This window comes from Thunnus thynnus, chromosome 18 (genome assembly GCF_963924715.1).
Source record: "Thunnus thynnus chromosome 18, fThuThy2.1, whole genome shotgun sequence".
Taxonomy (NCBI): domain Eukaryota; kingdom Metazoa; phylum Chordata; class Actinopteri; order Scombriformes; family Scombridae; genus Thunnus; species Thunnus thynnus.
The window spans coordinates 20,601,023-20,615,695 of record NC_089534.1 but is presented as its reverse complement, the minus strand read 5'-3'; the positions used below and the strand labels follow the sequence as shown (position 1 = coordinate 20,615,695).

General features: G+C 40.0%; 1 protein-coding gene across 1 annotated transcript in view; it reads right to left on the bottom strand.

Moving 5' to 3' along the window:
- ezrb (ezrin b) overlaps positions 1 to 14,673 on the bottom strand; it is a 30,937-nt gene that overhangs the window by 3,731 nt on the left and 12,533 nt on the right. Inside the window, exons 4-11 of the mRNA XM_067571864.1 lie at positions 12,606 to 12,701; positions 9,836 to 10,110; positions 8,396 to 8,479; positions 8,117 to 8,263; positions 5,171 to 5,267; positions 4,429 to 4,592; positions 2,357 to 2,487; positions 948 to 1,108 (exon numbers count right to left, since the gene is read on the bottom strand). Of these exons, the coding sequence (XP_067427965.1) occupies positions 948 to 1,108; positions 2,357 to 2,487; positions 4,429 to 4,592; positions 5,171 to 5,267; positions 8,117 to 8,263; positions 8,396 to 8,479; positions 9,836 to 10,110; positions 12,606 to 12,701 (1,155 nt within the window). The remainder of the gene's footprint in view (positions 1 to 947; positions 1,109 to 2,356; positions 2,488 to 4,428; positions 4,593 to 5,170; positions 5,268 to 8,116; positions 8,264 to 8,395; positions 8,480 to 9,835; positions 10,111 to 12,605; positions 12,702 to 14,673) is intronic.

Sequence of the window (14,673 nt, the reverse complement as noted above, 5' to 3'; positions counted from 1 at the left end):
AAAAAAAGCAGCTGGCACTTTGAGGAGAACATCCTGATGAAATGTAACCAGACTCTGTGCAGCCTCTGCGGGTGTTGTGGTACATTCCTTCTGACCACCACAACAATGGGAACAGCTTGTCTTTCACCAGACTGAACTAACCAGGCTCAGTATTAAACGGCGCACCTGCTTTGGGTGTTCAGTGTGTGTGTGTGTGTGTGTGAAAAAGATACTGAACAGACTTCGGCCCACTCTGAAGCACTTGGCCCTGAAATTGTTATGTGAAAGGTGTTCAGCTGGAAAATTGGCCACTCAGTTAAAAAATACCTGACACAGTGTTGAAATAGCATTAATAGGTCTTGTGGGGGTGAGTGAGGTTAATGCTAAATATTGTTTAACACGTTTTTAACATGACTCCTACATGTCTTTTTCAGTCACAGTCAGTGGAAGTCGCACGGACACTTAATCCATTGCACAAGAGTCTTAATAGGGTTTAAGTATAAAGGGTGACGCAGCAGGTGTCTGTCCGATAAAACTGTGCTGGTGTTTGACTGTCAGTGGCTGAATGTGGAGAAGGAACCGCAGCTTTATTGTCAGGACTGTTAAAGTAAAAGAGGGAGTAGCACACATTGCACACATGCTGGGTGGTCCACAGCCGTGCAGCTCGGGGTGAGGGGGCGGTTAGTCTGAAGTAATGGGGTGTGGTTCAGCTGGACGCTACAAAGTGGTTTTGTCTGGAGCTACAGCAGCCAGGCACTGTTGAATATTCCACAATGCAATGTACCTGGTACTGACCTGGACAATTCATCTTATCTTGCAAACTTATCTTGAGATTTTGTTGATGAACTAGCCAGGCTTTCTTTTCATTAATAAACCCTGCCAGGAAGCCTTTTTTTCCCCTATTTAAATTGAGCCACTGCAGGCAGTTCTTCTGTGTTGTAAAAATGAACAGTCACAGAAATACTGACCAGCTGCTCCTGACTCTTTTTCTGGTCCTCAGCATGGCGAGCCAGCTCCTCTTTAGCCAGCAGGGCAGCCTGACGCTCTGCCTCCAGACGAGCTGCTTCCTCCTCAGCTCTCCTCCGCTCCTGCTCAAGCATCATGGCTCTCTGGAGCTGGTCTTGAAGATCTATAATACAGAATGGAGAGAGAGGAAGACATATGAGATAAATGCTAAGCTACTGCACACAGGAAAACACAAAATGACAGCTACAAGTATGTAAAGAAAAGAGAGATTTTCCCAGTTTTTCCATTAAAAATTCCAACTTAAGTTTCCTGCCTTTTTCCATCAAATCCTCAGCGCTTTATTATGATTATGATTTTGATCACAGATCACACATTTTAAGCTATCATACAATCATACCATAATAAAGTTTCAACAAATACATCATTTTTACAGCTGTAAACACTTTCCATAACAACAAAACAAGTCTAAATTTACTGGCATTGTAAACTTACTAAAGCTTTCTTAATGACCAAAGTAATAACACTGCTACAGAAATATTACCAACTGCTGGTTGTAGTTGGTATAATAGCATAATATAGCAGCCTGTATGCAAATGATCTACTGTCATCTAAAAACCAGAATGTTTCTACAACAAAGTTCAAAACTCAGATGAAATTTCAATTTTCAAAAAGTAAATCTGTCCAATGTCATGGTGCTACCCCAAATGTTACCAGAGAAACAAGGAGACAGAAAACAGAGAAAACAGTCTAATCAGATGTCAGTATCAAAAAAGTATAATAATCTTGCAATGAAGCTCTTTCAAGAAATTGTATTATTGAAGGTGACATTGTTCATAATCTGCTGGTATTTAAAGCATTTAAACACAAACTCTGCAAATCATTTGGTGCTATTTTATGCCCAGGCTATCATGACTTAAGACAAAGCCCTGGAGTCACTTAATAATCGTATTAGCCTGAAACTTTCTCTCTGAGTTTGTGAACAAGACATGACCTGATTTCTGAGGTCAATCAGAATTTGTTTTCTGTTTTACTGCCAGTAGACAAAATTGTCACAAGCAGAAACAGGTAAAACTAGAGGTGTAGAGTCCAGCCTCACAAAAAGATTTTGTGGTTTGGATACTGAACCAAATATAATCAAAATACAAAATTAAGAAAAATACAAATTGCAAGGCTTATAATATATAGATGATAATACTGCTAAAGTAAAGTTACAGCTGTTTGAACATCCTTTGATTATTACATTCATCATCCATGCTGTTTACAAAACAAGTAACCTACCCGCACAATCAGATATACACGCATTTTTTTTAACTTTTTAACTATTTGCACGTGCACACACATTTTCTATTCACACTGAAAGCCCCTAAGGTCCCTCTGTGCAGTGACCCATCCCGACCCCCACCCCCCTCACCTTTCTCTGCCTTCTTGGTCTTCTCCTCGAACTGGTAGAGCCTCATCATCAGCTCCTGCTTCTCTCTCTCCATCTGCTCCTTCTCTTTCTCAATGGCCTCCCTCTTCTTCTTCTCGTTCTCCAGCTGGGCCCTGCAGATAAGACACAGCCTCCGTGAGCCAACAAAGAGAGCTGACACAGCCGACACACAGTTACGGCTGACAAACAACAGTTGTTGAGCACACGCACACATAAATAACAACAGTCTGTGAGCTCACGTATGAGCCTAGATTCACCACAGATTTGCACAAGCAGCTCTGGTCAAAAAAAAAAAAAAAGGCCTCTACCTCTGTTATGGTCACATACAAAACACTACACTTTCATGTAAATATAATTTACCTCAGATGATGAGTATTTGCAGGTGAGGCCTTTCACTTTGAAATTGCACCACACTCACAAGCATTTCCCTAAATTACTTCAGCATTAAGATCATATGACAGGTGGATGAAAACTGCTGCTGCAGTAGCAGGCTGCAAGATGTGAGTGCAGTCATCTGTGATTCTTCAAAGAGTTTTACCCATATTGAATGAATTTTGTCTGAGCCTGCGACTAAAAATTATTTTCATTATTGATTAATTTGTCAATTTTGTTTCTGATTATCTGTTTAGTCAATAAAACATCTGAGCAAAGTCTATAAAATGTGACCAACAGTCAAAAATCTAAAGATTAGAATGACATAAAAGAGAGAAAAACTGTAAAACCTTGTTTTAAATAACTGGCATCAACAAATGTTTGGAAAAATACAATATATATGAATATTCCAAAGCCTTAACTGTCTTATTTACCACATATGCAAATAAGGTGAAGGCATTGATGTTTAAGCAATATTGTTGTCTGTATTTGTTACTCTTAGTGGCTTCCTGACTTCCTGCCATCTACATTTCCTTGCATTATTATGTTACTTTTGCTGAAGTTGCTTAAGTAACACCTGATATCTCCCCGAGGGTTTAATTATGTTTCAATGAGGGTTCTTAAGGAAGTCATCACAAACCATCTTGTAACTACATTTGGACAACAGCCCAGACTCTCTCATAGACACTGACCACTGTCAGCTACTGTGTGTGAACTCTAACTCTTTCTACTGGGGCCTGGTGATCTAATGGCTCTTTCACTGGTATTTACTTTGTTGTCTGCTCTGCGTTACATCACCATGTTTAAACAGCTGGACGGGACAGACAGTGGGCCGACAGCTGTAGCTGAGACCAGGGTCAACAGCCATTCACTTTCAGTTCAGCCCATTCAGGAAGTAGATTCCTCCTTACTTGAAAAGGAATGTCGTATTATTTTCCAGTGAATGGTAGTTTCACTTTACATGTTGGACCGCATGAATTGAAGGTGGACTACCAGTAAGCTCGGCTAACAATAGTATCTGCCATCGGTAAAGCTGATTCAGTAAGCAAAGAACGAGGTCAAACTTTTTAATAGTGCCCTGCTGGCCTTAATCTACTACATGGAGCATCATCTACTGCTGTTGATAATGTAGTAAAGCTACATGTTTAAAGAAATACAACACAAAAATCCAAACTTTTAGAGCTGTGTGGTCAGTACTGTGTTAAAATTCATTATCAAAAGAGTGTGTTTTTTTAAATAAAGGTGTATCTTGAGAATATGGAAACTCTTACAGAGCAAATATTCTGATAATCTATTAATTGTTATAGTTAACTGGACATTTGTTGTGAGAATTTTCTTCTTTTTTCTGTTTATATTATATCTTTGGGACTGTTGGTCTGACAAAACAAGACATCTGAAGGTGTCACCTTGGGCTCTGGGAATTTTGATGGGCAGTTTTTACAATACTCAGACTTTTTATAGACCAAACAATTCATTGATTAATCAAGAAAACAATCTTCAGATTAGAAAATATATGAAAATAATTGTCAGGTGCAGCCCTGAATTCTTCTGAGTTCAGATAACACACATTTAAAAAAAATGAGTCTGGTATTTGATAGTCAGAGGTCCAATGTCAAAAGAATCTCAAACAAAACCGACATCACTACGGTCATCAAACACATCTTTCTCTCTTTTTTTTTTACCTCTCCATCTGTTTCTGTTGCTTCTCCTCTCTGGCCTGGGCCTTCATCTGCTGCACCTCAATCGTGTCTGGCTTGCGGCGACGCATGTAGAGCTCGTGGTTGCCCATACACAGCTGCAGGATGCGCTTGTTTATGCGCAGCCTCGGGGCATAAAACACAAAGTCCTGAAATTTGGAGAAGAAACGGACAGGAGGGATGAGCAAGAGACATAGAGCAAGAGCAGATAAATAAACAAACACTTGCTGCCTGCTCAATGTGATTTGCTGATAAAGGACAAAGACTCCAGTAGTGGCTCTGAGCATGTGCAGGGAGACTCAATTCTTATTTCTGCTAAAAACAATACTACACAGACTGCTCTACTTCCCAGGCCAAGTGGCCTGAGGTACCCTGATAAGGTATAGACTTACTTTTGTGTTTGTGTAATTGGGCTCCATCACTAATAGCACTGCCTGGAAAGTAGCCCTGGCTATTCTGTATGCTAGATCAGACTATGTCTAATGGTTTTTCTCTCCACTACAGAGACACATAATGCCCCCAGTAAAACAGAAGCAGTCCTTAAGTATAGACACACATTGAAACTCAATAGGCTCTGAAAAGCGTAATTTCACCTAAAGAGGAACAAGGGATTGTGAAATCAGACAGAAAGGGGGATGTTTTAGAGAAGAGGTAGGATGTTCAGGATTAGGTATGTCACAATGTGTGAAATCTAAACATTGACTCATGCTGCTGAAGTGTTACTCACCGGAGATTTTTTGTCAATGGGCTTGATGATGAACTTTTTGTCATTGAAGGAAATGTTTCTGATCTCACTCCAGGGGAAGCCGATCTTTGGGGTCAATCTGAGGGAGTGACCACATGAACATGAATGTTATACCGTGATAATAAGCTACTGTATAAGTTTCATTATTGACATCTTTTGATTTGATTTTTAATTTGAATGTTTCACTTTACACACAGACCAAAAATGTAAATCTTATTTAAGAAAACACTTTATTACTGCTGTAACACAATCAGTTTTAGAGTAATACAGATGATTTAGAGTAATTATCTATAAGAGTAAACCGCTCTCAGACTGACTGACAACACGGATATCTGTATCCGCTGTTGAAGTATGAGGGATGAGTATGGGGTGTGGCTCGAGGTTCTATTGTGCCAGACAAACCGAACGGATGCCAATCCCATTCGACACGACGACGAAGTTGCACTGTAAACATTGACAGGCCCATAATGTTGTAATCTAGAAAAGCAGTCATCCATCTCACAGTGAAACTCGGCTCTGAAACTGTACTGCCTGAACTGGAATCTCAATCACTTACTGACCCATGACACATACTTGTGGAATTGAGAAAACAATGTGGAAGTTATCTCATTGTGTGGTTTATGGAGCTGTGCTCTATCTGTGGATTCATGTTAGTGGGAATTATAGTGTTTACAAAAAAATTAAGGAAGGAAATCATCATAGTAGCTGGAAAATGTAGCTGGAATTTTATGAGGTGCTTTCTGTGACATACATTACTAATGTATGAAAAACTCTTACGGAATGTTAGCAATTAATAGCAAAGGCTAATGTAACCGATATATCAAAATACATGAGTAATAAAAGGTATTTTTCAGGTTCAGGTACAGTTGTAGTCTGGCTAGATACCAAAGTAAGAGCATCTAATATATTTTTGTAATCGTGTAGGGCTGCAACTAACAATTATTTCCATTATTGATTCATCTACAGACATCTGTAAGAGTTATCTAAAGGCCAAAAAGCTTGCCTTAATCCAAAAATATTCAATTAACTGTCACATAAGTCAAATAAAAGAAGAATAAATAAAAAAGCTGGACACTATTCAAGTTTGGCATTCCTGCTGAAAAGAAAAATACTGATTGGAATTGCTAAAATCAGTGGTGATTTGCAAGAATTTTTCAAAGTAAATCCAACATTAGAGCTAGTGAGTCTGTCTGACTGGTTTCACTGTGTGTGTGTTTGACTGGGCTGGTTGCTAAGAGGAAACGCTGGCTCAAGACAAACTCTAGGAAATCTGTCCTATAAAATGAGCAGTGCTGTGGTTTGTGGAGCGGCGGCATGTAAGGAGTTAAACCAGCACCAGACTTGTGCCTCGGTGAAGTCTTGGCTGCACTGCTGCATTGTGGGCCGGCTGCCCTCATTGGAGAGACACTGTTGTAGGTTAGCCTCACATTCTTAAGTGCCGCACAGCTTGAAAAACCAGTCGGCGTAGCCATGGTTACGGCAGAGGGCACCGTGGAGGAAAGGCATTTCTTTGCTGATCCCAGGCAGCGCATAAAGAGACAGACTCACACAAGGACACAAGGACCCTGTATGCTTTTTAATAGTGTGTTTCTCACTCTTGCTGAAGGTTTCACAGCACAGTATAGTTACAATAAAGCTAAATGAAAGACCAGATGAACTTTAACACAATGGTGGTGACCGTAATTAAACCATTTAGACTTGAAAAGAAAATCTTGTGTTGATAAAAGACAAAGAAGCAGCCAGTAAAGGTTCAATTAAAGCCCTAAACTTTGTCATTATACTGCCACCAGCTTGCTGTATTCATTTCTTCCACTAGGCAGACACTGAAGGCCACAGTGCTTTCAATAGCAGCTGGAACGAAAGCTGACACAGTGCAGATAGTTTAATATGGGAAGAGTCATGAACAACACAGCTCAGCCAGCAGGTCAGTACAGTGTACAGGGTCAGTGACTGAAAGGCAAGTCACCTGGGATGAAGTGCTCCTCTAACACGGTGCACTTCACTTCAGTAGCCCCACAGACAAGGCCACCAGCCACAGCAGATGTCAGAATTCATTTAGCCAAATAGAGGGTGATTATCTCCCAAACTGTATTGCCCCATAAACAAAGGGACAATCACGACCAGTATGTTGGTGGATGCTGTAAACACTGCAGATCTCCAAAGTAGATTTCTCTTTAAGCACAACACCAGACAAAGAAACCCTCATCCAAGGAGGATACAAAAGAGGAATATTTACTTTTTTTTTTTTTTACATTCTTTATACTGTTGATAAATTGAAGAAATGGGCAGTACTTAACTATTCACATGGACCTGGACATGCAAGACATGCCTCTGTGTTACAGAAATGAGACTAGAGCCAGCCAGTAAACAAAAGCTAGCACTACATCAGGTTGGAAATAAAACTGGGAACAATAACATCTGCTACTGTACAGCAGGGATTTTACTACAATTACGTACATATGCCATCTACAGTATGAATGGCACACATGTACTATATGTTTCAGGAGGTCATTGTCATCAGCAGTATGTGGAGAAGTAATTACACCATTTCAAGCAGAGTTGGGAACAAAAGATGTCCTACATTTATATATATAAGAGACAATGACAGACTCAAATACAGCAAGCACAATTATATACGAGGCAGAAATCATAAACCATATTATATGGGTCTCTTGTGTCGGCAAAAAAATTATAGATAAAGTAAAAGGCTCAGCTTTAGCTCTTCTTCTAAAGACGGTATCCATTTGGCCTTCATTGTTATTCCTGTCATACTGTCTGCTGAGACACTGGAATAGTGATTAAGTACAGGCCCAGCCAGTTTAGCTCTGTGTTTCAAGGCTGCAGCAAGCAGAAAAAAAGAACCAGACCAGACACTAACAGCAGGGCTGCTCTGTTTACTTCCAGGGTCTGTCAAAATACAGTACTTACTTGTCATCCTTCTCATAAATGTTGAGTCCCAGGGCATCCACTCCCAGCCACAGCTCTGTTCCTTTCTTATTCTTGATGTCAAAGTAATTGACTCCGTACATTTCCAGATCCTGAGCGATCTTCAGGTACTCCAGCATAGCGTCCTCCCTGAAAGAATGGACAGAGCTCAGGAAACGAGTGGTATGATCTATCAATCCAATTCCTATTCATACTGCAATAATCAACCAATCCCGACATACTGTAACTCAATGAGTGACATTATATAAAACACACACTCACTTCAGCATCCCACGGTGCTCCTCGTGCCACACCTGAATCCTCTCCTCCCACTGTTCTCTGGATAACTTGTGCTGCTCCATGACTCTACAGAAAGAGAGAAGAAAGTGACAAAGGTCAGCTATATGACCATACAGAGACAATTAACAGACAAGACAATCTGATATTTTTGGTTTTGGTGTGGAAAGTAACATTATGGGCTGTTTTTTCAAGCAGTGGTGCTGCACAAAGTGCAGCTTTGTGTTAGTGAAGTAGCATTTCCTTACTTATCAGCACTATTTTGGTATTTTGGTGACGTGCTGTGTGCCACGGTTAGAGGAAAGGCACAATGGGGTGCGTGCCAGGGAGCAAATCAGTAGAGCAACCAAATTTTGTGTTAAGACTAACACATATTCTGCTCAGTCAGACATCCGCATAACACTTTCTAGATTTGCATAAACCTCTTTTAGTAATGTTTTACTGTCATTACACTAGGTCTTAGATCATGAGCAGACACATCTAAATGAACAAAGTATCAACTTTACTTTGATCATTATAATGCACAGTTAAGATTAATATCTACCATCTAGCTACTCTACCATGGTGTATAAAGGCCTTCGTTTTCAGTTGTGTCATTCCCTATACAGCAATGAACTAAAGGTGATAGGCAACTAGTTATTTATGCTTTTTTATTCTTAACAGTTTCTTAGTTTGCGCAGCACAAATCAACAGCAATGTCAGACATGGCGACAACTTTGTGATCTTTCAATATATCCAGAAATGTGTATTAGAAAAGTCATCACAATCTTGGCATATTTGAGCTGCCATGTATTGACATTGCCAAATAACTGCATGTCCCTCTCAGGAGAAGGTGTTTCTGACTCTAAATTACCAAACTGTATCATGAAGGGAGGGCACTACTCTTACAGGGGATACATGGAGCTGATATGATCGGAAATCATTGTCACCAGTCCCTAACACATCCACCCCTAAAGTAAGAAAGATGATGGATTCTTCCTGATTCTACACACACCCACTCTTGGTGGCGACTCTCTTATCTTTTGTTTTCTCAGGCGCGATGGTCCAAAGGGAGCTCATTTGAATAGATGGCACACAAACACACGCACATACAGTTACTTACATAATTTTCTAGAAATCATAATTGTTACATAAACCTCATTCTCTTCTTTTGTTTCTTTGGCTACCAGGGTGAAGATGGTGATTTTCTTTGCATGGTGATTTTCTTTCCAGCAGGTTCCACCAATGTTAATGAGTTCAGCACTTTTAGGAATTTTTAATATAAGTTTTTTAATATAATTCCTAACAAGATTACTTTCTGCCAGTGCCAACCCAACAGCTTCATTGTGGCTGCATCTTGCATTTTGACCATATAACAATATAAACAATAAAACAATATAACAACAAAGCTTGATTTGTTGTCCTGAATGAACTGGCACATCTCACCTGTGTGGCAGCAGGCGTTCAGAAAGGAGGTATCCAGGCCGGTGGACTTCTTTGTTGTAGTCTCCAAACTTGGCCTGAACGGAGTAGGAGGCCAGCAGCACGGCTGTTTCTGGTGGACAATAAACCTCATCGCTCAGGATGCCTTCTTTCACCTGCAGGAAGAAGAGCTTCTGGGTGATGTCCTGGATCAGCTCCTCAGACACATCCTCCGGGAAGAACTTGGCCCGAAACTTGAACTGCAGTGGATTCTCCTTCTTCACATCCTGGGATGACACCTGGGGAGGAATTAAAAACATAGTTAAGTAACAAATAATATCGCGTGACCATTAAAGGAATAGTTTGACATTTTGGGAAATATGCTTATTCACTCTCTTGCCAAGATAGATGAGACGATTGATCATCGATTAATCTGCTGCTTATTTTCTCAATTAATTGATGAATTGTTTTGTCTATAAACATCAGAAAATAGGGAAAAATGCCCATTATTATTTCTTGGCGCTCATAGTGACATCTTTAAATGTCTTGTTTTGTCTGAGCAACAGTCCAAAATCAATTTACTGTCATGGATGACACAAAATAGATACTGATTAATTTTCTGTCCTGATTAATTAACTAATCCCTGCAACTCTATACCACTCTCTGTACTTTAAATATGTAGCTGGAGCCAGCAGCCGGTTAGCTTAGCTTAAAGATGGGAAGCAGGTGGAAAGAGCTTGCTCTGTCCAGAGGGAACAAAATCCACCTACTAGCAACTCTAAAGCTCACGAACTACACACATTGAATCTTGTTTGTTTAATCTGCACAACTTAAATGTAAAAACTACAATTCGCCGAGTGTCTGGAGTCTCCTCTGGTTGCCATGCTAGCCATTTTTAGTATTTATGCTAAGCTAACAGGCTGTTAGTAACAGGCCACATTTGTACTGCACTGATGGGGCAGTGGCATCGTTTTTTTCATCTAACTCTTGGCAAGAAAGCAAATAAGCACATTTCCCAAAACTAACAGTCATACTTTTCCGTTAATGTCAAACTGAAAAGCACATTACTGATCTTATCAGGTGTATTTGGGGTATAAGTCAGTACTTTGATTTTCTCAAACTTGAGAGCCAGGATATGATCATACTGAGAATCATGATGCTTTACAATATAGTTGTACTACTGGCTACAAAACAATCACAATTAGCAACATGAATGAATACTGTGTGTCACAGCTTTATACAGCTAGTTCCGCAGTTTCATGGGTGCCCCGCCCTTACAAAATGGAATCTCCCATTTTCATTTGGTGGAAATAAACTTTAATAACTCTCCGCTACAGTGTGTGTTTACACAATATGCCTCTTCCTCTTAATTCAAAACAGGAACCAAGCGGTCTTGATGGGGAGAATGGGGCTGTACAAGGCCAGGAATATTCCAGTTTGAGCTTTGCATTGTACTGATGAGCTGCAGCGCAGTGTCAGCACACAGTGTACAGTATACTGCTGCTGACTGAGGCAAGCATAACCTTTTTTCTCTCTCTCTCTCTGACCCTTGTTTATGTTGATAAAGCGCAAAGAGGCAACTTTCAAACTTCCTCTAGAGAGTTTAGCACAGTTTCCTACGTGTGTCTCAGTCAGGGAGACGTTCATCAGAAAATCTCCCTTCGATCTCATTACATAGAAATATATAGCCTAAACATTTGTTTAACTGCTGCACTATTACCCAGAGACAGGTGTATATTTAGCAGATTATAAATGCAAAAACAACTGGTCTAAAAAGCTGCAGGTGCATTATACTGCAACTGTGATACAAAAACAATCTTAATTAGACTGTTGATTAGATGTTAGATGGATTATAAGCAACTTCAGGAATAACAGTTAGTGGCGCCCAGATAACCTGTGTTTACTCAGGAACAACAGAGACAGTTGAGGCAGTTGTGGTTCACAAAGAGTTCACACTTCTCACTCTAGTCAAATAATCCAACTCCAGCTGATTACATGCAGTGCTGTGACCCCACAGCACAGATAGAAACCAGACAGACTTTCAAAAATTTGCTGCCATGTTGGAAATGGAAGACAGTGACCACAATAGAGCCATGTGAATAATATACATGCTTTAATATGGTGGCTACTGATTGACTGGAAGGCAAACACTGGAGCAGTGATTCTGCCGCCCCCTCAGAGGAATGCATTCTTTCTCTATTGTTTATTGAATTTGACTCCATGTGTTGCAAAAGCTCGGAAGTTGGGACATTTTTCAGATTGCAGGTGAAATGACCATGAAGATATCCAACATGCACTGTGGGTTTAAGGGTATCATGATGTGTAATGATATTAAAATTCCATGGTATTAAAAGGGCAAATAATGAAATAATTATTAATGAATGTGAAAACAAATTATAATGTTTGGGTCTATTTTTTAAAAAGTATTTATGATCATTATGATTAATGGGTGAATGATGTAGTATTGCAAGGTTTCCTGCAATGTTTTTATAGTTAAGGCATGCCGCCCCATCTGGAAAAAGACCACCTCTGCTGACATCATAAAGAATGAATACTTTCATGAAATAAAATATTAACTTTCAGGGAGGATATGTGTCTTAAGATAGGCCATCATCTACTAACTAAATTGATCTGAGTGGCTTAACACCTCAGCTAAACTGCGTATTATTTGTATCACTGGACAAGATTTTTCTCCAAACCTTGTTGCTCTTTACATCTGAGCATTTACAAAAGACAAAGATTATGATGTGACAAAATCAAACAAAACACTTGATTTACTGAGGATGAATCTTACCTTTTTGTCCAGTTTTAGCCAAGTGAAATAACCTTTGCCATCCATATACTGAAGTCCAAAGTACCAGACCTCACGTAAGCCGATGGTTTTCACCACCTACAGATAGAGAAAAGAAATGAGGTTTAAAGTAATAACTTTGAAGATTTTCATTTAAATAAATGTTCGTTAAGTGACTATCTATTGCCAAATGAGGTAACACAATGGTGACTGAGCCTGTGGCCCATTGATGAAAGCTCTTGCAGCTCTTTGCAGTATTATGAGTATTACAAACTAGGTGTCGGTGGCGACATTCCCGGGGGAAAAAAAAAAAAAAAAATCACAAGCACACAGTTAGTGACACGTTTTCCATCACCCAGCAGTGGTTGGTCAACCAGAGAGGGTAGGCAGAGCTAACACAACAGACTTGCTCTTCAACTCACTTGTGTGTGAAACGGCTTACTGTTTCCAGTCTCTGCTAGCGTTGCGAGTTAACAGTTACTGACATCACACAGGAGACACTGTTTGGATCTTTGGGAAGTGAGATCCAGAAACACACCTGTAATTACCGATTATCGCCATAGGTGTCACCAAAGAGAACAAAACGGAGATCTTTGAGAGTGCTACTTTAAACACACTCCATGGAACAGCGCTGGTATCAGGTTTTCACTTCACAATACCAAAATATGCCCTGAAACAAAATATTATGCTTAATTATTTCTTCATAAATTGAAGGAAAGAAATAGGAAAATGTAAACGCGTAATTGGAAGAGTTTCAATGCTTGATGGCAGACACTTTGATGTTGATTTGGTTGAAGTAGTAGGATATCAACTTTGACCAGATTTAAGACTGCATTACTTCAAAGAAAACACCACCTGCTCTTCCAGCGAACACAGAATATGAGATGATGACGTAACTTCAGTAGTTAACAGAAAGAGCTCATGTCCTCACACCTCAAAAATCAATGAGGTAATTTTTCCAATAAACGTAAATGAATCACTGATGGATTTCTTCCAGCAGAGTGAGAAGTTATGAAAGGCCTTTAGTGCTTCACAAAGGCTGGCAAAGCAGAGAGAATCTAACCCTAAGGTGACATACTCAGGTACAAGACTTTTCTAGTCGACAAGCCTCATAGTGTTACACATTCCCAAGCCTGAGCATGGAGTTGGCCAGGTTTACGATAAAAACTGCATCCAAATACATCTAAGACAAACTACAGTACACTCTAAAACACCATATGTTTGTCTGGAGGAATTCAGCTAATGTATGATAGATTCTTGGACTCAACTGATCCTTGTATATCCCTTAAAATGACCAATTAAAACCATCATAAACAATCATAACCTTTACTAGCAATGTTCAGATGCTTCAGTAACACTTTTGACAAATCTGAAGTAACACTTAGTTCACATCTGTCTGTCTGGTTCAATACGCCACAGCACACAAGAGCATGCTTAGGACTAGTCTTTAACAGAGTGGTCCTATTGTTTGACTAGTGAGAAGTGATACTGTATAACGAGGGCGTGCTGCATGACTAGCATCCTGTCTTTGACTGGAAAAGATTGAGGGGGCTGCAGCGAGGACTCCAACTTACAGTCCTGTAAAACTGCTCGTTATTATCTTTTAAAAGGCAGATTATGAGAGCAGTTTTAATTTCAACCTCACTTACAATTAGGTCTGACCATAGAAGAATGTTTTCAGATCAGCACTTTGAAAGAAAATGTTTGACTGTGCAGCTCAGGCAGAAAGTAAAAACCCACTTATAGATCTGGAATAATCACTCATGCTGCAGGAGGAGCTGCCATTTTCCACTGGCTTCTGAGAGAAACCTCAACGACCAGAGGCTCTTTATGGGCTTCAGAGAGGCAAAGCGATTTTTCCAACAGTACCATGTCGGAATTCATGTTTTTGTGTCTACGTGTGTGTGTGTGTGCCGTTAAGTTAGACAATCTTTGTGCCGGGCCCTTTTTGAATGAATCACTGCCAAATTCCCCACCCAATCACCAGGTGAGGTGCTAAGTTGCCTGGGTGAAGTCTTAGTCAACACGCTGCTGCTCCGGCCAAGCCCATTCCCAATGATAAGCTCCAGCC